Raw genomic sequence first — 27,375 nt, 5'->3', positions numbered from 1 at the left:
GTCACATTTTCCTGCTTCTTTGCATTCCTGGTTATTTTTTATTGAATGATAGGCATTAAGAATTTTACCTTTTGGTATAAAAGTTTGATATATGTTTGCCGTTTGGTACCAGATAATTTTGTATTCCTGCAAATCATCTTGAGATATACTTATTTGGAAGAAGTTAGATCTTTTTGAGTCTTGCTTTTAAGAGTTATTAGTCAGGACCACAGCAGAATTTTGCTTAAAGCTTAGAAGTCCTGACTGTTGAGGCAAGGCCCATCTGCATACCCCATGCCCCATGAATTATGAGATTTTTCTGTTCTAACTGGTGGGAACAGGCATGGTCCTCAGACATGTTTGAGCTTCTGGCATTTGTTCCCTGTAATGCTTTTTGACACTTGTTCCTGTTAATCCTCTCAGGTGGTTCTTGCCCCAGCTTCTGGTAATTTCCTTTTATGAATTCACTGATCAGTACTCTGTTTAATGGCAGTCCTTCAAAGATCTCCATGGTTCTCCCTGTGTAATTCTCTCTTTTGGGATACTCTGCTTTGTTAACTCTAACAAGCTTGGTCTTTCCAGTCCCTCATCTGTCACCTCACCCATGAATCCTTTGAATTCTGACTACTCAACTAAACTAGAACCTCTCAAGCAGTAAGGACTCATCTCATTTTCACCATTTCTTAGGGATCACTGTTTTTTTATTGCCTGATTCCAAAATCTTAAAAATCATTGTTTCATATTGCTGTCCATTTTTTTAGTGTTTTCGTGATTTTCTTTTAAACCTTTTTGACCTCTCTACTGCCATATATCAGATATAAGTAACAGTTGTATCAGTGACAGTTGTTTTTGTTGTTGTTATCAGATATGGAGGAAATTCTAAGATAAAAAATTTATTCAGGACTGGGTTGTGGCTCAGTGGTAGAGGACTTGCCTAGCATGTGTGGGATACTAGGTTCGATTCTCAGCATGACATGTAAATAAGTGAATAAAATAAAGGTCTATCAACATCTAAAAATATAAAAATATATATAAAAAGAAATTTATTCGGGATCAGGAATTCAGGGAAGAATTTGGATCACAAGGAATAAGTCCTCATATTCCAAGGGCTGCTCTTTATAACTCTGACCTTAAGAAACTTCTGAGGGCAAAGATAAGTTAGAAAGACAGATTAACTTCCCTTCAAAGGATAGATGTTTAAAGCCTGAGATAGAAACAAGGTTGGTTCTCTGCCAGGGAGATTCCAAGATGATAGTTAACTGTCAGAGGAATTCTGCTCTAATCTCAGACACTATCCTGCATGCCAGTGAAAGCAACATAGAAGGACAGGCAGCTCATGGTGTCGGTTATAAGACCATAGTTTTAGAGATTATAAGTCACCTCAAGAGACCATTATGGTGAGAAAACACGTGTGAGGAACATTCAAGAGCCCTTAATCAAGTTTCATATCTTTACCTTTCATCTGTGAGATAAACCCTGAATATAGTTATTATTGATGATCTATCAACCATAGCACAAACATTACTGAATATTAAATATGCAGTGAAGAGAAGCCATAGAAATGTAGTTGATGTAGAAAAGCTTTCAGGATTAAGTTGAACCTGAGAAATCATCAGGCATTTCTTGACTAAACAAAATGTGAAACTTCCCTCTTTTCATATCCCATGCAGGCACCCCCAATGTTGATAAGTGATTCCTTTAGATTCTTCTTCACAAGTCTTGGGAGAAGGAATCACATACTCCTCCCCTTCCTCAAGGGAGGGGGAAACACGCTCCCCCATGCCAAGGACTCACAACATTGTAAATTCTCCATTTCATTTGTGGAATGAATGAATAACAGTAGTGTGACTAGTCCGCAGATCCTACTTAAGCCCTGTAGGATTCTCTTCAGAATTCCTTAATTGCTTTCTTTACAGTGTGAATGTACTTGGTCCCTTTTTTAAAGCTATGTGGCTTTAACCAAAATTCTTAGGAAACTGTGAAAGCCCCATTCCATATTCAGCTAAATTTGTATTATTTTTCTTAATATTGCAATAGAAGCATACTTCTGTCAATAAAAACATCTAAATAATTCAGATTTTTAAAAAATAAACCCCCAGTCAGCATTCAGTATTCAAAGGTAGAACTTTGGGGGGACTGTAAATATACATTTCTGAATTGCTTTCCAGAAGAAAAGGAATATTTCTTCGATTCATAGATAGCAAAAGATATCCTACCATAAAAAAAATGGAGGAACTACAATAGAAAAGAAAGTAATGTTTTACATTTTTTCCCTAGATTGAGAATTCATAAGCAAGACTAAGAGGTAAGCCACCAATTAAAAAGTATACTTGCATGAAATGTGATAGATGTTAGTCTTATTAATATAAAAAGAACTTTCACAGCAGAACTACAGATGATTAAAAAGCACTGAGCATGATTCTGTTCATTAATTATAAAAAAATATAATTTAAATCAATTAAATATAATCTTGTCCTTCAAACTAGAAAATAATATTTTTAAAGCAAATGTTCATCGAAGATACATGAGACCTCTTCTGCATTGTTAGTGTTGACCAAAACCTTTCTGGAAAGCATTTTGGTGTTATTGAATAACAGCCTTAAAATAGTTCCTATCCCTTTGACCTAGTAATTCCCTTTCTAATAATATACTATACAGGAATAATTGGTGATATGCACAGAGGTTTGTGGGAAAAATCACAGTGATAATCTAGTGAACAAAAATAGAAACACCATTTTTGTTATTTAAGTAGGTAAGTTTATATTATGAATTATACACAGTTATTATAAAGAAGTAAGCACAGGCCTTTTAATGTCCTGAAAAATGTTTCAGAATATTATGGTAGAACACTGTGATGTATACAAAAGAATCTCAGATAATGTGTATTACTTACAATTGTGCATGTGTATATGTGATGATGGAATTAGAATAGATCATTTCCCTAATGTTTTTCAGATGATCTTTGTTTCATAAAATGAAATCTGGAAGTCTCATAAGCTGGAGCTTGTGATGATTTTTCTGAGTCTACCTACACACCTGTTATAATTGTTAATGCTCCATGATTCTCAAATTAAGTAGTTCATATGTTTTATATTGATGTTGAAAATTGAGAACATATGTGGTGCTAAATCATATTCCAAGTATCCGGGAGCATTCAGATATATCATAGGATTTTCCAGTGCAAATAAAATAGAGACTCTGTCATAAGATGCCATAAGCCCATATGGTAGGCTCATCTGATGAGATAGCAAGCAAACATACCCAAACACTGCACTGAGGTCCTACTTGCAGGCTTCCTCCCTTGTCTCTTCTGATAACCTGCTTATTAATGGAACATGTATTGTTATGATGTAACTGTTTAAGGTGTAATCTATTGAAGTATATGCCAAAATGCATTTGATATAATCTTAAAATGTTACTTTACCTGCTTTCTTTTTTTTTTTTTTTTCCCCTGTGGGTGGCATTGCAGTGAACTTTATTGATGGTATGTGACAACAAGGCTCCCTAAGCCCATCCCCTTCTTCAGTGGGTCTGGGATGGAAATTAGGAGGAGGGGAGATTCTCAGTGTGTTGAGGGACTGAGTTAGGGGGCAGGGATTCCCATCAGCTGAGGGCCTCTCTCTTCCTCTGTGTTCTTGCTGGGGCAGGTGGTACAGGAGCTCTTACTCCTTGGAGGCCATGTGGACCATAAGTTTACCACCATGTTACCAAATTCATTGTCGTACCAGAAAATGAGTTTGACAAAGTGGTCATTGAGGGCAATGACAGCCCCAGCATGAAAGGTGGAAGAGCGGGTATCACTGTTAAAGTCACAAGACACAACCTGGTCCTCCATGTAGCCCAGGATGCCCTTGAGTGGGCCCTCTGATGCCTGTTTCATCACCTTGATGTCATTGTATTTGGCAGCTCTCTCCAGGCCACAGGTCAGATTCACAACTGACATGTTGGGGTTGGGTATATGGAAAGCCATGCCAGTGAGCTTCCAATTCAGTTCAGGGATGACCTTGCCTATAGCCTCGGCAACTCCAGTGGATGCAGAGATGATATTCTGGGCAGCCCCACAGCCATCATGGCACAGTTTCCCAGAGGGGCCATCCACAGTCTTCTGAGGAGCAGTGATGGTGTGGACTGTGGTCATGAGTCCTTCCACAATGCCAGAGTTGTCATGGATGACCTTGGTCAGGGTCTAAGAGGGGGGGCTAAGCAGGGGCTAAGCAGTTGGTGGTGCAGGAGACATTGCTGACGATTTTGAGGAAATTGTCATACTTCTCATGGTTCATGCCCATCACAAATGTGGGGGCATCAGCAAAAAGGGCAGAGATGGTGACCCTTTGGTACCACCCTTCAAATGAGCCCAGCTTTCTCCATGGTAGTGAGGATACCAGTGAACTCCACAACATATTCAGCACCAACTTCACCCCATTTGATGTTGGTGGAATCTTGCTCCTGGAAGATGGAGATGGACTTTCCATTGATGACAGGTTTCCCATTCTCAGCCTTGACTGTGCCATGGAATTTACTATGAGTAGAATCACACTGGAATGTGTAAGCCATGTAGTTGAAGTCAATGAAGGGGTCATTGAAAGCAACAATATCCACTTTGCCAGAGTTGAAAACAGCCCTGGTGACCAGACGCCCAATACGGCCAAATCCGTTCACTCTAACCTTCACCATTGTGTCTCAGGGAAATGGCTGGCACTGCACAAGTTGAGAAGAAGGGGCTGTCTGTTGAATGGAGAGGAGCAGAGAGCCTGCCTGCTTTCATTGATGCAAATTGACACTAAAAACCCAGTAAAATTTCTTAAAATTATGCAAGTCTGACTAGAATCAGTTTTCTGTACATGAGACTGAGATCCATTAGTCCTTTAAAATAAGTAATACAAGTGCTGTTTGCTCATCATTATTTCCCCAACTCTTTTCAAATAGCACTAAGAAGGTATACTTTTAAAATCTCACTCCAGTCAGAATGACAATTATTAAGAATACAAGCAATAATAAATGTTGACGAGAATGTGAGGAAAAAGGCACACTCATACCTTGCTAGTGGGATTGCAAATTGATGCAACCACTCTGGAAAGCAGTATGGAGATTCCTCAGAAATCTTGGAATGGATCCGCCATTTTACCCAGCTATCCCACTCCTCAGTTTATACCCAAAGGACTTAAAATTAGCATACTACAGTGACACAGCCACATCAAAGTTTAGCAGCTCAATTCACAATAGCTAAATTATGGAGCCAACCTAGATGCCCTTCAACAGATGAATGGATAAGGAAAAGTGGTATATATACACAATGGAATATTACTCAGCCTTAAAGAGGAATGAAATCATAGCATTTGCAGGTAAATGGATGAAGCTGGAGAATATCATGCTAAGTGAAATAAGCCAAACCCCAAAACCAAAGTCCGAATGTTTTCTCTGATTAGCAGATGCTGATCCATAATGGGAGGTGGTGTAGGGAAGAATAAAGGAACTTTAGATTGGGCAGAGGGAATGAGGGGAGCAGGGAGTAGGGGTTGGAAAGAAGGTGGAATGAGGCCCACATTTTTACCCTATATACATGTTTGATTTCACTACCAGTGTGACTGCACCATGTATAGCCAAAGGAATGTCAAGCTATGCTCCATTTGTGTATGATGTGTCAAAATGCATTCTACTGTCATGTGTAACTAATTAGAACAAATTTAAAACAATAAAAATTTAAAATATTAACAAGCATTCTTCCACCTATATAAAGAAAATGAAGTCAAGTTGGCTGGTCCAGAAGATATGAAAGAAGGATTTAAGAATTCTGAAATATTAATTTTGAGGTATCATAATGTTTTATGTTAGGCCTCAATGTATAGTATCTGTGTGGAGGTTTTGACAAGGATGCATTGTTTCATACGATTATTCTATCATTTAGTTAGAAAGGAGTATTATAATCTTAGGCTATGATTTTGGTTTTATTTTTTCTTGAGTCATTGTTAAATTGTGATTTTTATATTATCCTTTTACTATTTATATTATATTTTTATATATTATATTAATATATTTTTAATATATTTATATTATATTTTTATATTATAATATTATACTATATTTATATAAATATAAATATATTTATATTATATAGTGAATATTTTACCTAGTAATGTTTTTCTTTATAGTACCATGCCTGATTTTAACACATTTTGGTATTTTTAATTTTCTTTGTACAGATTTAACAAATTTAAATGCTTCTGTAATTCTTCCTCTAAATTGTTTAAAATTTTTTGTTCTTTTTAGATATACATGACAGTAGTGTATTTTGACATATTATACATATATGGAATATAACTTATTCTAATTAGCATCCCATTCTTGCAGTTGTACATGATGTGGAGTTTCACTGGTTGTGTTAATACATCTTATTTTGTTTATTTTTGTCTGCTCTAACTTATTCCATTCCTTTATTTCCATCCTTGCTGTACCTTTACATTTAAGATACTTCCCTCGAGAATTATATGTAGTTGTTTAATAATGAAAAATGCATTGCATAAATTTCCTTCGATTATAGCATCCTAAAATATTCTGTAATTGTAGATTTGATTTCCTCTTTGAGGGAAAGCTCCATTTATTCCCTCTCCAGTGCTTTTTCTTTCTTTATTCAGTCTCAAATTTCTGCCATTTTTCATTTTCTTTCTGCCTATAGAAAGTCTTAACATTTCTTGCAGGGCATGTCTACTGGTGATGAATTTATTCAGCTCTTATTCATCTGAGAAAGTCTTTATTTCTCCTTCACTTTGAAAGATAGTTTTGCTATATATAGAAATCTAGGTTGCTGGGTTTTTTTTTTTTTAACACTTGAAATTTTTTACTACACGCTCATGCTTACATGGTTTCTGACAAAAAGTCTACTACAGTTCTTATCCTTAATCCACTACAAGTAAGATTTCTCATGTTTTCTGAACTTCCTGGTTGTGCAATTTGATGTCTGTCATTAATTCTTAGCCATTTATTTGCAGTTTGTTCTGCTCCATTCTCTCTGTCTTCTCCTTCTGATTTTACACTTATGCATATGTGACACTAGACATCCATCCTTTAAGATTTCAGGTTGATGATTTGCCCTGAAACTTTATTTCTCTGATAGGTACAAAAGAGTCATTGATTTTTAGTTTACTCAGATCATTCTTGTTCTTGTTCTTGTTCTCGTTCTCGTTCTTGTTCTTCTCCTTCTCCTTCTCCTTCTTCCTCCTTCTTTTCAAAGCTGTACTTTCAAGTCTCACATTGATTGTGTGAGGAAGAAAAGCACAGAGGAAGCAAGTAATCAGTGGATATTGTGGATTCCTTTGAAAAATGAGAATTCTAGGCCGTGTATTTGAAGAATGGGAAGAAACCCCAGATATGTCTGTATGATCCTCAAGTAATGGATCCTTGTGTCTCACTTCTTGAGTGGGGCCAAAGAAAGACAAGAGTACAAAATAGAAATATCTGTATGGTATCTATAGACATTCTGAGCCTTGGGCCTCTTCCCGTGTTTTCCCTAAGCTCAAGTTATCATGGGAGTATATGCAGGGCAAAGAAAGCTCACAGAGATTAAGAGGCCCCAGCATAATGATAGGAGCAACATGTTTCCCTTAGATATAAGTAGTACATGCTACTGACATAGAGAGTCAGCCCCAGAGGAGTTTCACAGTTAAAAATGAGGCTCAACTCAACAACTACCTGCTTGGACAGACATAGGTAAATCAGGTATGACATGAGTGCCAGCATGGATATATGATATTTAATAGAAGTTCCCCATCCTAGTGTTTTCCTTTTGGTTGTTGATGGACTTTATTTTTTAAATATTTTTTTAGTTGTAGATACACACATAACTTTATTTATTTTTATGTGGTGCTGAGGATCAAACCCAATGCCTCACACTTACTAGGCTCTACCACTGAGCCACAAACCCAACCCATTCTGATGTTTGACACTATTTAAGATCCCCAGAACTTAGATACAATAGCAAAGCAAAGGGTGAGAAGGACTCCATACTATGAAGATTAAGTTTCGACTACTCAGTAAAATGGGAACTTGAGACATAGAATTTATGTTGAGTTGCAGATTTAAAAAAAACCTTATATTTTCTACAAACTGAATTTGTCAGATAACACCGATACCTGATGAAAAATCAGCAGCTGTGTGATGCATGTCAAGCTTATCAATGTGGATTTTATCTCTTCAAAACATGGCGTATGTGGCTCTTATATTTGAAAAATCACAGTGGTCTTGCTTTAAGGCCAGTGGGACTTTACATAAGAAATGATTTTAAGCATTTTAGTGGATATTTAAGGAGAGAAAAAGAGAAATTCTGACAGTCATCATTCTTTTCTCTGAAGAATGAAGTGTCGTTGGTGAGGTGAGATTTTATTTCATTTCTTCTTTTTTCCTGTCCCTGTCCCTCTTATTTCAAACATTTTCTTTTCTCCTTATTTCATCTACTCCTTCCTTCCTCTTTTTATCCCTTCTTGTTTATGTTCCTTTCTTCTTTACCTACTCCATAACCCCTTGTCTTAGTCAGTTCAGGCAGCTGTAATAGAATGTTATAGGCTAGGTGACTTAAACAGAAATTTATTTGTCACAGTTTTGGGGAGTGGGAACGAAGTCTAAGACCAAAGTGATGGCAGATCTGGTGTCTGGAAATGGCCTTCTTTCTGATTTGCAGACAACCATCTTCTTATTGTATCCTGACAAGGTGGGGAACAGAAAGAAAGGAAGTTAACTCTTGTCTCTTCTTATAAAGTCACTAATCCCTGCCTTGAGTGATTCATCCTCATGGTCTAATTACTTCCCACAGGCCCAATCTCTGAATACTACTACATTGGGAATTTAGGATTTAATATCTGAATGTGGTAGGGATGCAAACATTTTGGCCATAGCACCCTAGTATCTCTTCCTGCATCCTCCCCACACTCCTCTCCTCCATCCTATATTGTCTTCTCCCTTCTATATTCTCCTTCCATATTCTCTTTCCTCTAGCTTTTCTTTTACTTCAATCTAGTATCCATTCTTTCTCTGCTTGTATTTTTCCTTACCTTTTTAATTCCACTTATTTCCAACTACTATTTTCAGTCATTGTTTCTTACATCCTTTTTTCTTTCTCTCCCTTTTCACCTCTCTTTACTGCCTGGCTCTCTCTAATTTTCCTTTAATCCCTCTCTCCAGGCTCCTTTGTGACAACTATATGATGAAAAGGTGAAAGAAGGAGAATAAAATGGAATCAAGTTATATTTTTTTAGTATTTTTAAACATTTTTGTAGTTGTAGATGGACAGCATGCCTTTTTAAAATTTGTTTATTTTTATGTGGTGCTGAAGATCAAAACCAGTGCGTCACACATGCTAGGCAAGCACTCTGCCATTGAGCAACAGCCCTAGCCACTCAAGTTGTATTTAAAATGATTGTGTCAACAGGACTAGATGATGGATTAGTTTGGAAAATAAAGCAGAGAGGTGGTCTGAGTAACCCACAGTAAAATAAGGACAAAAAGAAACTTTAAATATGATTTTTCAAAACTACTTATAAAAAAGCAACAATCATTCTGATTGGTGAAATAGCAAAGTCATTTCAGGAAAAAGAAGTGACACTTATTGAAATTATTACTCATTGTTCTTGATGTTTCAGTAGATCATATATGACGACAAAATAAATGCTATACATATTATAAAAGAACTGATCAAAGTATATTTTTCCATTTTTAGTATTATTCTGCACTAAGAAATCAATAGTTTAAAAAAGAAAAGAAATACACTAAAATTAGGGACATCTGCTTTAAGAGAATAAGGGTAAATGGAGTAGGTGTATTTTCCCCTATTCATTTGTAGTCATAATATATAAAAAAAAAATGTAAGATGACCTTGGAAGTTGATTTGAAGATGGAATATTTTCTAGGGAACTTTGAACCCAAGGAAAGACATGGAGATGATTTCCCTGGGCTTTTTCTTTTTTTTCTGCATATATCCCAGACCAGATGCTAGTGAAACTGCAGAATGAAAACACTAAAAGGCATAGACAAAAACTAATTTTCAGCCTAAGTCTGCTTTCTTTCTCTGTCTAAAGAACCAGACAACTTACCAATACCAAATTTTTGTATACAATTATCACTGTACTCTAGCTAAGCACCAGAGGAGAGATTGCAGCCACAGCCCTACCTGTAAAAGCCAACTAGAGGCCCTAGACTTCCTCCATTACCAAGCTATAATGAGATCTTCAATTTCCTGCCTGAGTGGTGTTAGAGAAGGTTGAATGGGGAGTGGAAATAGCTTGGTGTCAGTAGAAACTGCCACCCCTTGGGTGACAATGAAGTAAAGTACTCTTCCCCTAACCAGTGGTGTGGCATCAAGAAAAAAGCCTAAAAATGACTCACGATTTTTGTCAGCATTCAAGAGTAATAATGACATCTATCCACCAGTGGTCTCAATGGAGAAATAATTGGGCACCCAAGTCTCTCCCAGTTAGAGTAAAAGCCTAGTGTGGAGCAGAAACTCTTAGCGCAGTAACAAGGAGCCCCTCTCCCCCAGGTGTCAATGGAGGCTGAGTGGAGAATGTGGACTTCACCCATACGCAGTAAAAGAAAAGATTCAAATAAGATGCAGATCTTCATAACATAATAAGTAAAATATCTAGGATTTAATTGAAAATTACTTGCATTGTGGGCACTGTAATGATCACAACATAAATTAGAAAAAACAATATACATCAACATCAAGATGACACAGATGATGGAAATATTTTTAAATATTTCTGACAAATGGTTTTAAATAATCATCCTAAAAATGTTTCAGTGAGCAAAAGTGACATGCATAGGACAAATAAAATAGAAAGCCTCAGCAAGAAAATAAAAAATCTAAAAAAGAAATAGAAAATATAAGAAGAATAGGAAATTTAAGAACTGAAAAATCCAATAAATTAACTTTTAAAAAGAAAAACCTGCCATAGATGAGCTCAATGTCAGAATAAAGATAACAGAAGAATGAATCAGTGAATTTGAAGATAGAACAATAGAAATTATCCAGTCTGAACAACAGAGAAAAAAATAGTCTCTAAAACAAAAATAAATAAAAGATTAAAAGCCTCACTTGTAATATATTACACTAGATTTAACATTTGTCAGTATAGATGCAGAAGAAAAAATACAAAAAATAAAGTAAAAAGAGACTGAAGAAGTGTTCAAAGATATAAAGGCTATGAAAATTTTCCAAGTTTTGGGGAAAATTCCCACAGCTTCAAGAAGGTGAGCAAATTCCAAACAGGATACAAAGAAACTCACACCAAGACACTTCATTTTCAAACTTCTGAATGCTAATGACAGAAAAAATACTTTGAAAACCATCAGAGAGAGAGAGAGAGAGAGAGAGAGAGAGAGAGAGAGAGAGGGAGAGAGAGAAACCGGTATGGAAAACTAAACCAGTGACAGCAGCTCTCATTGAGATCATGAAATTTTTCAAATACTGAAAGGAATGAATAGTCAACTCAGAATTATATACCCAATGAAAATATCCTTCAACAGTGAAAAGGAAATCAAGACATTTGCAGAAGGGAATCAAAGGTTGTCACCAACCTATCAATCCTAAATTAATGGTTAAAGGGAGGCCTCAACCAAGAAATGGGAATGGATGTGTGGCTCAGTGGTTGAGTGTGTTTATTAGCATGTGCAAGGTACTGGGTTTTATCCCCAGAATGAAAAAGAGAGAGAGAGGGAGAGAGAAGGAGGAGGAGGAGGAGGAGACAAATGGAGAATTGTAATACCATTTGTACACAATCAGAACATATGAGGAAACAACTCTCATGAATTTTATTAAGTGGGTGTTACCGTCATTCCAAAACCAAAGTACAAGAAAGAATCTTACCCATTAATGTCTCATGAAGATAGATACAAAAATCTTCAACAAAATATTAGAAAACCAAATACAGCAATATAGAAAAAGATACTCTATGACCAATTGGAATTTATTCCATATATCATTCAACATTCATAAATCAATGTACTTTATCATATCAGCAGACAAAAGAATAAAAGTCATATATTGATTGATACATTAAATCATTGTAGAAAATCCAACAACTCATTTATAATAAAAACTGTTAACAACCCAGCAGTAGAGAGTAGCTTCTTCAAAACCACAACAACCTAATTAAATCTTCAATGCACATCAAAATTGATGGTGAGAGACTAAACAATTTCTCCTGTGATCAGGAATAAGGGAACAATGCCATCACTGCTATTTGAAATAGTATTAGGAAGCCTAGCCAGCCCAGTAAAGAAAGTAAAGAAAAGCCATACAGATAAGAAATAAGAAATAAAATTATTTTCAGATTGTCATGATAGTGTGTGTAGAGGTTTCCAAAAACCAACCAAAAAACCAAACAAAACAAAAAACCCACCTTCCTAGAACTATAGAGCTATTAAGTGAGTTCAGCAAGGTCCTAGGATACAAGATCAACATACTATTATCAGTTTTATTTCTGGAATCTAGCAATGTACCTGTGAAAACTCAAATCAAAAATGAAATATTATTTAAAATAATTAAAAAATGAAACACTTGTAAATTTAAGAAAAAACATGTATAGGAGTTATATACTAAAAATATACAAACTTTAATGTAGAAATTAAAGAAGACCAATGTAAACAGAAATACTGTGTCATGGCTTGAAAGAATCAACATAGAAAAAGTATTAATTCTTCTAAATTGATAAACAATTGAGTGCAATTCTTATCACAATCCCAGCAAGATGTTTTGTAGAATAAAACAAGATTATTCCAAAATATATAGAAAGTCAAAATAGAATAATAGATAATTTTAAATGAAAGAAGACTAAAACTTGAGAAGTCATTCTACCTAATTTCAAAACTATTGAATACAGTAATCAGAACTACGGTATTGATAGATGAATAAACACAGAATATTAGCAGTGGGATAAAATGAAGAACTCAGAAATACACTTACAAAAAGATCACCAATTGATTTTTGACAAAAATGCAAAAAGGAATTCAGTACAAAGAATGAATTGTATTGTAGTGATTTGAGTATCCATAACTTTGTCTTCCCCTACCCCAAGAAAATAAATGAACCTAAGCCTGTAAACCTTAATCAAAACTTAAAACTAGGGGGCTGGAATGTTGCTGAGTGGTAGAACTCTTAAGTGGCCTCTGCAAGGTCCTGTGTTTAATCCTCTAGACCAGAAACAACAACAACTTAAAATTAAATGGTTGGCAGACTTTGATGTCAAAGTTAAAGCTTTTAAAAGATAACAGGAGAAAAATCTTCAGATTCTAGAATTTGTGTAAGAGTTCTTAGAAGTGACATAAAACCCAGAGTCCTTAAAAGGAAAAAAAAATCAATTAAGTGGACTTCCTCAAAATTCAAATTTTTGCTTTGCAGAAGACTATTAAGAAGATAAAAATACAACCTATAAACTGGAAGAAAATATTAGCAAATCATGTATCTGACAAAGGACTCATATGCAATATATAAATTCTCAAGATTAAACATTTTTAGAAAGCAAGAAAGTAAGTAAACAATCCAATTAGAAAATGGGCAAAAGACATGAGACATTTCATCAAAGAAGATGTATGTATGGCAAATAAGCACATGAAAAGATATTGAACCCAAGTGTTAAGGAAATGCAAATTAAAACCACAATGTGATATTACTACACACACCTATGGCTAAATAATAACTAACATCTGGGCATGGTGGCACACACCTGTAATCCCAACGATTCGGGAGGCCTAGGCAGGAGGATTGCAAATTCAAAGCCGTTCTCAGCAATTTAGGCCCTAAGCAACTCATTGAGACCCTGTCTCAAAGTAAGAAAATAAATAAAAAGGGATATGGATGTGGCTCAGTAGTTAAGCATTCCTGGGTACAATCCCTGGTAAACCACCCCCCCCCCCCAAAAAAAAAGAAAAAAAAACTAACAGATATTGTCAAGGATTTGGAGAAGCTGGATCACTCACATATTGTTGATGGAGTTTAAAATGGTAATTCACTCTAAGAAAGTTCGGTAGTTTCTTTTAAAAATAACATGCACTTACTGTAAGACCCAGCAATTGCATCCTTGGACATTTGTTGCAGAGAAATGGGAACCTGTGTTCACACATGAACACAACTTGTACACAAATGTTTATAGCAGCTTTATTCATTATAGTCACAAACTGTAAATGACCTGTATGTCTTTCAGTGGTTAAACCGACTACAGCACATCTCTATACCACAGATAGTACTCAAGTAAAAAGAAACAGTTGAAACACACAACAAAATTGGATGTATCTCACAGGCATTGTTCTGGGTGTGAAAAAAGTGAATCTCAAAATGTGACATATTATATGATTCCATTTTTATAACCTTGAAATGATAAAATTACAGAAATGGAAAGCATATTAGCAGCTGCCAAAGTTTGGTGGTGAGAGAAAGATGAGTATGACATTGAATGGGGAGCAGGAAATCTTCATGGTGATGTAATAATTCTGTGTCTTGATTGCTGGGGTGATCTATAGAGGCATCCTTGTATGGTATGATAAAATGGCATAGGTGTATACCTGTTGTGCCAGTGTTATTGTACTGGATTTGTCCTATAGCTATGTAAATGTAAACATTGGGGGAAGTGGGTGGAGGAAGATCTGCCTGTACTGTCTTTCCAATATCCTATGTATCTCCATTTCAAAATAGAAAGAGTTTTAAAACTTTAAAAAGCAGCAGGATTAATAAAATATTGCTAAAAGCAGCTAGGCACCAGCTGTACTTGAGAAATCATGCTGCTGCCATTGAACACTGGACTCTGGATGCTGGCCTCGTTACCACTGCCAATCTTAGAAATTGCATTTTCTTGTAACTACTGCTCCCGTCACCGCAACTAGGACAATAAATTCCATCATTGCATGTTTTAATCACTCAGAATAAGTTAGGTGGGCATTGTGATTGTGCAGTGAAAAGGTTGAGTCAGCAGGTCTGGAATGTTTCAAACTCTGTGCATTCCAAAAAAAAAAAAAAAAAAATGAAATGTACAAAGAAAGGTCTTGCTCTTGAGCAGCTCTTGGGAGGTCACCTCTAAGCTCTTGGAAAATATTCTGCAGGATTAGAGTTTCTTTGTTTGCCCAGGACCTTGAGCCACACCAGATAGTGTATACTAACAAAGTTTTATGGTAGGAACTTTGGGCCTTGGGGTATTAGTTTGAACTCTGGATAGTCTGGAGACTGAATAACTAAGATCAGTCACACAGGTGCTCCAGGCCTAGCTGACTGACCCCCAATAAAAACCCTAGGCACTGAGGCCTGGGTGAACATCCCTGATTGACAGTGTTCCTTACATTTTTTCACATTGTTGGGAGAATTAAGAACCAAGCACACAACGCCTCTGGGAGAGGTCAACTGACAACTCATGCCTGGTCTGGCCTGTATGCACCTTTTACCTTTGTTGATTTTCATCTATATTCCTTCATTATAATAAAGTGCCATATATTTATCACTTTTTCTGAGCTCTGTGAGTCTTTCTAATAAATCATTGATTTTGAGAGTCAACTTTGGAAGCTTGTCGCACTGGTAAATCCTAAATCACATTCTCTTTGGTGCCAAGGGGATGTGAGTATTTGACTCTTGTGGCATTTGCTGTAGCAACTGTTGTGTAATGTAAATTATATACGTTTGTATTAGCTTACTGAAATTTAAAAAATATATTTGGCCCCAAGAGGTTTCAGTAAGATCTGTAGGACTGTATAAAGAATTCCTAAGGTCGGGCATGGTGGCATTCTCCTCTAATCCTAGTGACTCCCGAGGCAGAGGCAGGAGGATTGCAAGTTTCAAGTCAGCCCAGGCAATGTAGTGAGACCCTGTTTCAAAATAAGAAGTAAAATGTGGATTGGGGAAATAGCCCAGTAGCAGAGTGCTTATGTAGCATGTGTGAAACTCTGGGTTCAATCCCCAGTACTGCAAAAAAATAAAAACAAATAAAAGAGGGGAGGTGCTAGGGACATAGCTTAGTGTCACAGTACCCTTGAGTCCTATCCTCAGTACCCCCCCCCAAAAAAAACCCTTCTAAAAATCAACAAGAAAAAAAAAAGACAGACTATCAAATAAAAAATAGATAAAAGACTTGCACACACACTTTGCTAAAGAAATCTGATATATCCATTACTGTATAACATGGGGTTCTGCCACATTACTTCTCAGAAATATAAACTAAAATCACAAGAATGTCAATAAATACGCATCAGACTAGGAAAAATTTGGAAAGGTCTTATAATATGAAGGACTATAGAGTTTGTCAACCTTACTTTTGGGCATGTGATATCATAGAAATAAAATAAAGTAAGCATTAAAATGAGATATGTATACAGGTATCTTGATGTCAGTGTTGTTTGTAGATGCCCCTCCTCCTCAAAACCCTGTAACTAAAATGAATGTGAGTAGAAATATGCATGCATTCTGATTCATACCTATTGTGGAATATTATGCAGCCATTTAAAAGAATGAGTCAGAGGTACACTGTTGTTAAATGAGATAAATCAGATGCATAAAAGTTTATGAAATATCAATTCTTCCAAAACAATAAAACATGACTATTTGAGGATGGATGGAAAAGTGGTCTTAATGTATGTCCGGCAGGTGAAGGTAGAAATGAAAGAAGAATGGAAGAAGTTAGCAGAGGAATTCAATTTAAAATATTAATGGCATTTCTATAATCCTTTTGATGTAAGAATATTATGTGTGTATGCATAAAGTGGTATATAAAAAGGTGGCAGAAAATCTTAGTAACTTTCTCAAGGTGGTCAGATTTAGTGATGTTTTACATAATATCTAAAATATTTAATGTTTGAAGTTTAATTATGAATGCATTAATTCTATGATGACAATGTAGTATTTGTATAATGAAAAATAAGTTAATTTATCACAGGAAAAATGTCTCGGGTTTCTTGCTTTAGCAGCACAGTGGATAGCATGATTCATTCATTCATCAAATGAATATTTATTGAGCATATAAAATGTGTCAGGCATTGTTGTAGGTGCTGGGGATGCAAAAATGAATAAAATAGACAACAATCTCTCTCTCTAAGCAGCTTATATTCTACGTTAGAGAGAAGGGTACAGGTAGAGGAGATGGTGGGGAGGAAGATATATACAAAGGAGTCAGTTTAAGACCTGTTAATTTTGAGTATACGAGAGGCATCCAATTGGAGAAGTGAGGCAGGAAGTAGGATTACAGATCTAGAATTCATAGGCCAAGTCAAGACTGGAGATAACAGATATGGAAGCAGATAGCATATAAAATGGCATTTCAGATCTCCTTTCCTGAGTCTGATCACGTCCCACTGCAGACACTTTACAGAGGAAGTGCTGAGGAAAAACAGGCAGCTGACAGGGAAGGTTGCTATGCAACAGATGAGGAAAGTCATCCAGCCAGGCAGAATTGATGTTGGCCCTTGGGGACCAAATGCTGCAGTCCTTCCTAGCATTAGCTTCCTTTCATATGCAGGCTCCTGGCAGGAGCTGATGCCAGAACAAATGGGAAGCGCACAAAGATCTGCCTTGGATTCTGGCAAAGGTTCAGTTCAGTTTGAGTCACCTCACAGGTGTCTACGTTTTGTTTTGTTTTTTTGTTTTGTTTTGTTTTTTGCCTTTTTGAGTGTCTCCAGCCATCCTGGAAGCAGAGCAGCCTGCGTGTCCTTGAGCAGGACCCCAATGACTGTGCTTCCCACTCTGCATATTGAGAAACCAGGCTCAGAGAAGTCAAGTGACCCAAAGGGTTCACATTGCCAGGGACAGAGAAGCCAGGCACTCCACCTCTGGAATGCTGAAGCCCGGCCCAGCTTCTTTCTGCAAGACCACAGCTGCCCTAGGCCTCAGGCCTGCAAGAAAGCAGGCGGACATGGATTCTGAAGCAGGGTTTGCCATGGCACAGACACACAGGCGCCTGTCTTGTGTGTTCCAGCGGGCACCAGGAAGACCTTGGGGGCACTGTGATGGTGTCACTCACAGGAAGGAGTCTTGACAGTGGGAACAGAGCAGACCCCAAGGATCAAGTCCCACACTGGAATGGACACACATAGAGCAGGCAGGGTTCTGGGTCCTGAATGCTTAGGCCTCTTAGAACCCAACCCTTGCTTGTTTGGGGCAGATGCAGGGTGGGAGTGCTGTGTTGCTCAAATGGAGGAGGGACGTGTGCCTTGGTCCCCAGGCCAGCATAAGCAGAACAGCGGCTTTGCATTTGGGAAGACCCAGACCCAGATTTTGCATTTTCTGTTTACTGGCTCTGCGGCCTTGTGTGGTTCCTGCACTGTGTGCCTCAGCTTCCCTAGTCTGTAAAATGGGGAGGCTCCCATCCACCTTCCAGGGCTGCTATGTCAGGAAAACAAGCCAGAGCACTGCACTGATACTGCTGTGAAGTACAAGCTGTGCTTTTCTCTGCCCACTCCCCTTCCCCTCACAAAATGTTTTCATGGCTGGAGCTGCAGAAAGGCAGGAGGGAAGCTAATGTTCTGAGTCTGGGAGCTAGTGAGGGGGAACATGTAAAATCACGTGGCGGGCATATACTTTACCACCTCTTTTAACAATGTGTCCTCTGGCCTTTCCCTTTCCAGGGTTGCAAAGTAAATGAACTCCATGGGAGGCCTAGCACTTGTTGCAATTAGAGACCCCCCACGGAGACACCCTCTATAGAGACCTAAGCGGTGCTATGCAGAGGGTTAGAGAAGCACTCGGACCTGACCCTGGGGCCTTGAATAGGGGAGGGGCAGAATAGAGACGCATTGCGGAAAAGGTAGGGGGCCGGTGTGTGGGGCAAGGGGTGGGACCGAGAGGCACAGCGCATCTGTTGGGGGAGGGGATGTAGAGGAAGGGGAGGAACTGCTGTACACTGTCGACCTGGTTGGTGGTGGGGTGGTGTGTTGGCAAGGGGGCGGGGCCTTCTCCCAGTGCACATGCGCGTCGTAGTCTCCTGGACGAAGCTTTTGTTGGGAAAGCGGGCGGGACTCTTATTTGGTCGGTTAGCTGTTGCGCATGCGCGCGGCGTACTGAGGCGGTGGGTGGTATATTAGGCGAAGAGGCGGGGTCGTCTAAGCTGCCGCGCTGGCATTTTCTCCTGGACAAGGAGACAGTGCGGCTGCTGAGAGCCCAGCACAGCTATCCCGCTCCTCAGAGTCGTGAAGAAGGGAGGCAACGAGGGGGTTGGGGTTGGGGCCTGAGGCAAGGTGAGATTAGCCCCCAGAGAGGGCGTCTGCCCCCTGGTGCGGGCCCCCCATTTTTTATCCCGACCCCTTTACCCTGGATTCTGAACCCCTCTCCACTGCCTGAACCCCCGTTCACATCCCCCACCCGTTCCTTCCTGATTTAGAACCCCGTTCGCTCTCTGAACCCCTGTCCAATCCCTGCCATCGTTCCTCACAGAATCCTCACAGATTTCTCCATCGCGGTCCGTACGGTTATTCGATTCCTTCTGATTCGAAACCCTCCATTCAACTTCCCAAGCGCGAATCCCAGCCCAACCCGAAAACCGATTGGAAGCTTCTCCCTGTCAAGCTTCTCGAGATTTAGAATCTCCATCGGGACGCCCGCTCACTTTTCCCGCTCCGTTCCTCCTCACATCCAGCCCCTCCTCCGCCCCCACAATCAAACCACGCACACGCACACCCCCCATTTCGGCCCTCGGTGTTTGCCCTCAGTGGCATAACGCCCCGCTCCTCTCCCACAACCCCCAGGCTCCGCTCTCGCCCGAGGGACAGGAGCCATGGCTCAGAAAATGGACTGTGGCGCGGGCCTCCTCGGCTTCCAGGTGAGATCTCCGCTCCCCACCCCACCATTTCCCGGGCAGACACTCCCCCCGCCCTCGGGCCCCGCGGGTCGCCCACACGCCAGGGTCCGATTTTGCCCTCTTTTCGTGCCTAGATTCCGTCGTCTTTCAAATTCCTAGCGTTTATCGAAGGGGGGTGGGGTGGCCCTTTTCAGCCATCAGTCCCTGCTCAGAGAAGGGGGAGACCCTGTTAGTAGTCAGGGCAATCTGCCCAGAGAATGCGGGTTGGGTAAGGAACCATTTTTTTTCCACAGTCCTGACGCGTGTGGAGCAGTCTGTCGCCCCCTCCCCCACCCTCCCTTTCTCCCGCATTCCCCTCCCCGCATGACCCCCCTCGTCCTCCTCAACTCCTCGCTCCGCCTCGCGGCCTGAGCGCCCTCGGCAAGCCCCACTGGCGTTTCCCTGAGCCCACTCCTCGGTCGGCGCCCCCGCCCCACTCGGGTTCGCGCCGGCTCTACACGCTGCCCCGCCCCCTCATCTTGCCTCTGCCCCCGCCCCCCTGCACCCGTCCCACGTTTTTGCACCCGCCCCGCCCCACTTCGACCCTTGTCTGCCCCCTAGGTGTGTCCCAGTCCCCCTGGTTTTGCACCAGCCACCTCCTGCAGCTCCCCTGCTGCACTGTGCCCCCTCCTCCTGCTCCTGAGGCCGAGATTGAATTTTCCCCCGTGTTTTGCAGGCTGAGGCCTCTGTGGAAGACAGCGCCTTGCTTATGCAGACCTTGATGGAGGCGATCCAGATATCGGAGGCTCCACCTACCAACCAGGCCACAGCAGCTGCCAGCATGCCGAATGCTAGTCCCCAGAGTTCACAGCCCCCAACTGCCAATGAGATGGCTGACATTCAGGTCTCAGCAGCTGCAGCTAGGCCTAAGACAGCCTTTAAAGCCCAGAATGCCACCACAAAAGGCCCAAATGGTGTCTATGATTTCTCTCAGGCACATAATGCCAACGAGATGCCCAACACCCACCCTAAGGCAGCCTTTAAGTCTCAGAATGCCACCCCAAAAGGCCCTAATGCTGCCTATGATTTTTCCCAGGCAGCAACCACAGGTGAATTAGCTACTAATAAGTCTGAGATGGCCTTTAAGGCCCAGAATACCACTAGTAAGGTGGGCCCAAACCCTACCTACAATTTCTCTCAGTCTTCTAATGCCAGTGAGATGGCCAGCAACCGGCCCAAGACAGCCTTCAAGGCTTGGAATGATACCACTAAGGCTCCTATAGCTGATACCCAGAACCAGAATGTAAACCAGTCCAAAATGGCCGCCCCACCAACTGACATAGAGACAAACCCAAGTATCCCTGAACCTGATGGTGCAGCTGCGCAGACATCTGCAGATGGTTCCCAGGCCCAGAATCTGGAGTCCCGGACTATAATTCGGGGAAAAAGGACTCGAAAGGTGAGATGCCTGCTAGCTTCACTTTGCTTTGGGTGCTCTTCTCTGAGGTTTTTTTATTTTTATTTTTTTAATGGACAAAAGTGTATGTAATTGCCTATACTTGGCTAAACTGAAAGGGATGTTAAGGTGAATATTTCTGTCCTCATGAGTGTTCATAGACTAATGGGAGATAATACGTGGACATTTTGATAGCAGCCACTGTTAGGTCATTTAACCTTTTTAGAGCAGCCACTATGTTAGGTCTTGAGCTAGGCCCACTCACATGGGTTATCTCATTAAATCTTAAAAGTACCTCTCACTAGTTAGGGATCATACTCTAGTGTTATAGAGGAGGAAATTAAGTCCCAGAAAGATGAATTGACTTGAGTGATTCATTCAGAATGATACAAGCAGAGCCAGGAAGAGTAAGCCTCAAGCCTCCAACCTTGGATTGTTTTTGGCTGGTGTAGAGATGAAATTCTTACCTGGAAGACCATGAAAGACAAGCCCCAGACTCAAGGTGACCAATGGCCAGTGGGTCAGGTTGTCAGTATAGGTGAGGGTTTAGGGGATCTTCCTGGAATAGATAGGGTGAGGTTATATGACCAACCAGTCACCCCGACTTTTCTTCTCTTTGATGATGCAGATTAATAACTTGAATGTGGAAGAGAACAGCAGTGGGGATCAGAGGCGAGCCCCTCTGGCTGCAGGGACCTGGAGGTCTGCACCAGTTCCAGTGACCACTCAGAACCCACCTGGTGCACCCCCTAATGTGCTGTGGCAGACCCCATTGGCTTGGCAGAATCCATCTGGCTGGCAAAACCAGACAGCCAGGCAGACCCCACCAGCACGTCAGAGCCCCCCAGCTAGGCAGACCCCACCAGCCTGGCAAAACCCAGTTGCTTGGCAGAATCCAGTAATCTGGCCAAACCCAGTGATCTGGCAGAACCCTGTGATCTGGCCAAATCCCATTGTCTGGCCTGGCCCAGTTGTCTGGCCAAACCCACTGGCCTGGCAGAATCCACCTGGATGGCAGACCCCACCTGGATGGCAGACCCCACCCGGCTGGCAGGGCCCTCCAGACTGGCAAGGCCCTCCTGACTGGCCACTACCACCTGATTGGCCACTGCCACCTGATTGGCCACTTCCTACTGACTGGCCACTGCCACCTGACTGGATCCCTGCCGACTGGCCAATTCCACCTGACTGGCAGAACCTGCGACCCTCACCTAACCTGCGACCCTCCCCCAACTCGCGTGCCTCACAGAACCCGGGTGCCCCGCAACCACGAGACGTGGCCCTTCTTCAGGAAAGAGTAAGAGCTATATCTCCCCATTCACTTCTTTCTTGCTCTTTTTTGTTGTTGTTGTCCTCCTCCCATTTATAATCAACCAAATTTTCTGCAAATACCTTTTAACTTTGATGATTTTCTTTACTCTGCTCAGGCAAATAAGTTGGTCAAGTACCTGATGCTTAAAGACTACACAAAGGTGCCCATCAAGCGCTCAGGTAGGCATCGAATACCCCCTCCCAAAGATCTGCCCTCTCCTCCTTCCTATGCTTTATGGACATCCCTTTGCTTATGTGTCCCCTCAACTTCATAGCTGGTTTTTCATTTTCCACCTTTGAGGACATTAGCTGTGCTACCCTAAGCAAGCCTGGCAAAGGGGCTACTGCTCTGTGGCCCCTGCTCAGCCCAGGTGCTCCCTTTTCTTTCTTACAGAAATGCTGAGAGATATCATCCGAGAATACACTGATGTTTACCCAGAAATCATTGAACGGGCATGCTTTGTCCTGGAGAAGGTGAGAAGGCAGCTCTGAGGGACAGGAATGATGGGGAAAGTCTGAATTTCAAAGATTCTTGGGGTTCTTACGGGAATTTAGGGCAGCCTCACAGGGAGGTGAGTGCCAGCGTCTGGGTAGCTTATACTAAATTTTAATAATTTCATAGTCTTGTTTTCTTTCCCCTATAGAAATTTGGGATTCAGCTGAAGGAAATTGACAAAGAAGAACATCTGTATATTCTCATCAGTACCCCTGAGTCCCTGGCTGGCATACTGGGAACGTAAGATGGGAGAGGAGGTGGAACATGGCCTTTCTCAGTGATGCTTTTTTTCCCGGGAATTTCAAATAGGTCAGGGTCCAGGATTCAGGGTCACATAGCAGGTCATGGGCAGAGCTGGGGTATAACTCTCCCCTCACTAATAAATATTGGGGAAGCTAGATGACCTGTTGGGGGTCTCTTTGCTGAAAATGTTCTTTTTGTATTCCTTTAGGACCAAAGACACACCCAAGCTGGGTCTCCTCTTAGTGATTCTGGGTGTCATCTTCATGAATGGCAACCGTGCCAGTGAGGGTGAGTGGCTGGACTTGCAGCTGGGGGTTGGCTACAGCCTGATTTTCATGCTCATTTTCCGTGCCTTGTCTCCTCTTGCCTCCCATTGCAGCTGTCCTCTGGGAGGCACTACGCAAGATGGGACTGCGTCCTGGGTATGATCGGGCTGTCTCATCTCTTGCCTGTTTGAATCATCCTTTGGCAACAGAGGATGGTCCCAGGACTGCATTAACCTGGTGGTCTGGGGGGTTTGGTTTGGGAAGGAACAGAGCCCAACGTTATCACCTGGGTGGATGGGGAAATAGTCCTGAACTCTCTGCCTTTTTTTCTCATCTCTGACCTTGTGCTGGGAAGCTCTTCGCTTTTCTTTGGGCAAAGTCAAGTAGTTTCTGATTATAGTTTTCTTTCTTTTCTTTCTTTTTTTAAACTATCAGGGTGAGACATCCCCTCCTTGGAGATCTGAGAAAACTTCTTACTTACGAGTTTGTAAAGCAAAAGTAAGTAATGCCTAAGGGGTCTTTCTGAGTGTCATGATTCAGATCTTGTGCTGGTTTGCCTCAGAAAGCCCCTCCAAACTCATTTCTTAACTATACTTTTACATGAGCTCACAGAATCTGTAATCAGGAGTTTACTCCTTGAGGTTGAATTTTCTACAGCTCAGTTGTCTTACAAGTAAAACCTGTCCTCTGTCCCCATGGTAGACATTTCTAAGCCTGAGGCAGGCAGAGACTTTCGTACTGCTGTGTAATCATGGCAGTGGGCCTATCTGTGGCTCATTGACAAGATTACAAGAACCTGGAGCTAAAGCTTTGGCAGAGGGGTGAGATTAGTGTCCTTTATGTGACCCTAAACAAGCCTCCCCTGCACCTCTGAGTGATTGCCTACTATAGAACCATGGCACAGGAATTCAGAGGTCTGACGATTAAAGGGTAAATAACCTGATTTTGTTTAGGAAAGTCTGGTAATAGGAGAGTTGCTACCTGAAATCAGGAGTTTCAAAATCAGGTTATTATGCATTGGTGAACTACCACTGGGTAAGTAGACAACAGACATTTTTTGCTCTCTCAGATACCTGGACTACAGACGAGTGCCCAACAGCAACCCTCCTGAGTATGAGTTCCTCTGGGGCCTGCGTTCCTACCATGAGACTAGCAAGATGAAAGTCTTGAGATTCATTGCAGAGGTAATGGAGGAACTGCTCCAGAATTGATAGGTTAAGGGATGAGTTATCAGTGACTGGGAAAGGCCCAGAACAGGAATGAGATCCTAGGTATGTTGTTGTTATGTAAGCAATAAAGCAAAATTGGGTGGTTAATATATATTGGATGCCAAATATATAACTAATACCATTATGAATTTTGTATTGTTTTCTCTTTTTGTCAGTTTTTTAAATATATGTTTATTTTTTCCAAGCTTTATTAAGGCATAATTGGCAAAAATTGTATATATTTATGGGTTGCCTGATTTTTTTTAGTATTAAGTTTTTTCATTTTTTTAAGTTGACTAATAAAAATTGTACATATTTGTGAGATACAATGTCATGTTTTTATGTTTTATGTATGTATAAATTGTAGAATGGTTAAATGAATCTAACTAGTCTAGTTAACTATCACCTCACATACTTACCATTTTTTGTGGTAAGCATGTTTAAAACCAGCTCTTAGCAATTTGCATATATATATATATAATTATTAACTATAGTCGTCATGTTATACAGAGCTCCAGAAATTATTCATCCTATCTAACAAAATTCACACCACTTAACCAATATCTCCCCATTCTCCACCCCACCCCATACCCTAGGCAACCGTGATTCTATTTTACTTGTATGATTTTGACTTTTTTTAAGATTTGGCATATGAGTAACATTATATAGTATACATCTTTACATATCTAGTTTATTTACTTAGCATAATGTCCTCCAGCTTTATCCATGTTGTCAAAAATAGCCGGATTTCTTTCTTTATAAAGGTGAAATAATATTCCATCATGTATATAGACCACTTTCTCCTTATTCATTCATCTGTTGATGGACGATTAGGTTAACTCTATATTTTAGTTATTTGTAAATAGCTTTTCTTTGGTTTTCTTTATGTCAGGTTCAGAAGAGAGACCCTCGTGACTGGACTGCACAGTTCATGGAGGCTGCAGATGAGGCTTTGGATGCTCTGGATGCTGCTGCAGCTGAGGCTGAGGCGCGGGCTGAAGCAAGAACACGCATGGGAATTGGAGATGAAGCTGTATCTGGACCCTGGAGCTGGGATGACATTGAGTTTGAGCTGCTGACCTGGGATGAGGAAGGAGATTTTGGAGATCCCTGGTCCAGAATCCCTTTTACCTTCTGGGCCAGATACCACCAGAATGCCCGCTCCAGATTTCCTCAGACCTTTGCTGGCCCGATTATTGGCCCCAGTGGTACAGCCAGTGCCAACTTCGCTGCCAACTTTGGTGCCATTGGTTTCTTCTGGGTCGAGTGAGATTTCAGGTAGGTGTATCACTTTAGATTGGGAATTTGCAGACTGCAGAGGATATAGGGTTGATGGGTTGTATTTTTTTGCGTGACCTAAGTTTCGTAGGAAAGCCTTGTTGGGGAGATCATGAAAGTATACGAAAGCACTGTTTGATATTTGTTATTTGATATATTTAATTTATTGTTTATTACTTTTTCTTTCTTGTGTTCACAGATATTGCTCATCAGTTGCAATAGTCTTTCCCCTGAGTGAGGCTGAAGCCTCAGATTCCTTCTAAACACAAGCTATCTAGAGAGCCACATCCTGTTGACTGAAAGTGGCATGCAAGATAAATTTATTTGCTGTTCCTGTCTGTTGCTTTTTTTTTCCTTGTGTGCTGTCAAGTTTTGGTATCAGAAATAAACGTTGAAATTGCAAAGTGAATTAGATGTGCTCCATTTTTCTTTTTTCTGTTTTCCATATTCAGGGAGAGATCAACATATTTAATAGGAGGGGACATCAGCTCTAACTTGAAGGGCAGAATCAGCTTTCAACAGGAGGAAATGCGGGAGGATCCAGCTAATGGAGTGGGAACCAAAGGAAGGATCATTGTACACAAGAGACCCAAGAGTAGTATAGTTTATTCAATAAATATCACAAAACGTGGAGATATGCTGCTACGTGTCCTGGAGTGATATTGAGAGAAAAGAAATAATGAGGGAGAGCTCCAGGTAATGACAAGGTTCAGAGTAGGAGTTGAAGGGGAGAGATGAGTCAGTAGGTTGGTTATACTGTCCATGTGGGAAGTGAAATATCTCCAGGATGGAGACGAGTAGGAGTAAGAACACTATGAGTCACGTGCCAAAATCAGAAAAAAAAAAAATACCATAGCCACATTACCCAGGCCTCCTCCCAATCTCTGGGAATGCAGCCCAGCAGCCTATCCCTCTAGGAAACCCTTACCATTCCTCACCCCCACAGGACCAGGCTTCATCATAGAGACTGGGTTTTATGAACAGTGAAGGAGGCCTCACAATGGCCTCTTCTTTCCTGCAGGGAGAAAGGGGAGGCTTTGTGCAGAGAACAAGGATTAAGAAAGTAAGACAAAGCTACATGCAGGGTTATATGACCTTTCACTGTGACTGTGAACAGGGACCTGGCTTGATTACTGAAGGTCTGTACTAGAAGCAAGACTCTCCCACTGAGAATGAAATTATGCATAGACCACAACTTCCTTAAAAGCTTGGTGGTATCTGGGCATGCAGACAAGGGCATGGGCAGGAGCTCCTAGTGTAGGAAATGAGCAAAGGCAAGTTGACCCATTGAAAAAAACTCAGTAATGGGCAAGGACAATACTTAGGGCTTTCTCAGGCTTCCAGATGATTTCCATTCTGTGAAGGCTCCTGATTAATAGGCATGAGCCAGCAGTCAGTATATGACCCT

General features: G+C 40.7%; 1 protein-coding gene and 1 pseudogene across 3 annotated transcripts; one reads left to right on the top strand and one right to left on the bottom strand.

Moving 5' to 3' along the window:
* The first annotated feature begins 2,254 nt into the window (after window positions 1-2,254).
* On the top strand, window positions 2,255-26,376 carry MAGED1 (MAGE family member D1). 2 transcript variants are annotated; one of them, XM_079124206.1, is made up of 13 exons: window positions 2,255-2,284; window positions 19,678-19,751; window positions 20,446-21,168; window positions 21,794-22,462; window positions 22,593-22,656; window positions 22,871-22,950; window positions 23,121-23,212; window positions 23,424-23,503; window positions 23,595-23,637; window positions 23,917-23,979; window positions 24,551-24,665; window positions 25,582-25,967; window positions 26,167-26,376. In XM_079124206.1, the coding sequence occupies exons 2-12, from the start codon at window positions 19,707-19,709 to the stop codon at window positions 25,957-25,959; spliced, it is 2,352 nt and encodes a 783-aa protein (XP_078980332.1). In that variant the 5' UTR covers window positions 2,255-2,284; window positions 19,678-19,706; the 3' UTR covers window positions 25,960-25,967; window positions 26,167-26,376. The 2 variants fall into 2 exon arrangements, with proteins under 2 accessions (XP_078980332.1, XP_078980333.1); XM_079124207.1 differs by lacking the exon at window positions 2,255-2,284 and adding an exon at window positions 18,982-19,170.
* LOC306650587 (glyceraldehyde-3-phosphate dehydrogenase-like) lies at window positions 3,642-4,953 on the bottom strand (annotated as a pseudogene). Its single transcript has one exon. The product of its transcript is annotated as a glyceraldehyde-3-phosphate dehydrogenase-like (transcript).
* Window positions 26,377-27,375: the final 999 nt, after the last annotated feature.

This window comes from Sciurus vulgaris, assembly GCF_902686455.1.
Source record: "Sciurus vulgaris genome assembly, chromosome: X".
In the NCBI taxonomy this organism is placed as follows: domain Eukaryota; kingdom Metazoa; phylum Chordata; class Mammalia; order Rodentia; family Sciuridae; genus Sciurus; species Sciurus vulgaris.
This window is presented reverse-complemented; position numbering and strand designations above follow the sequence as displayed.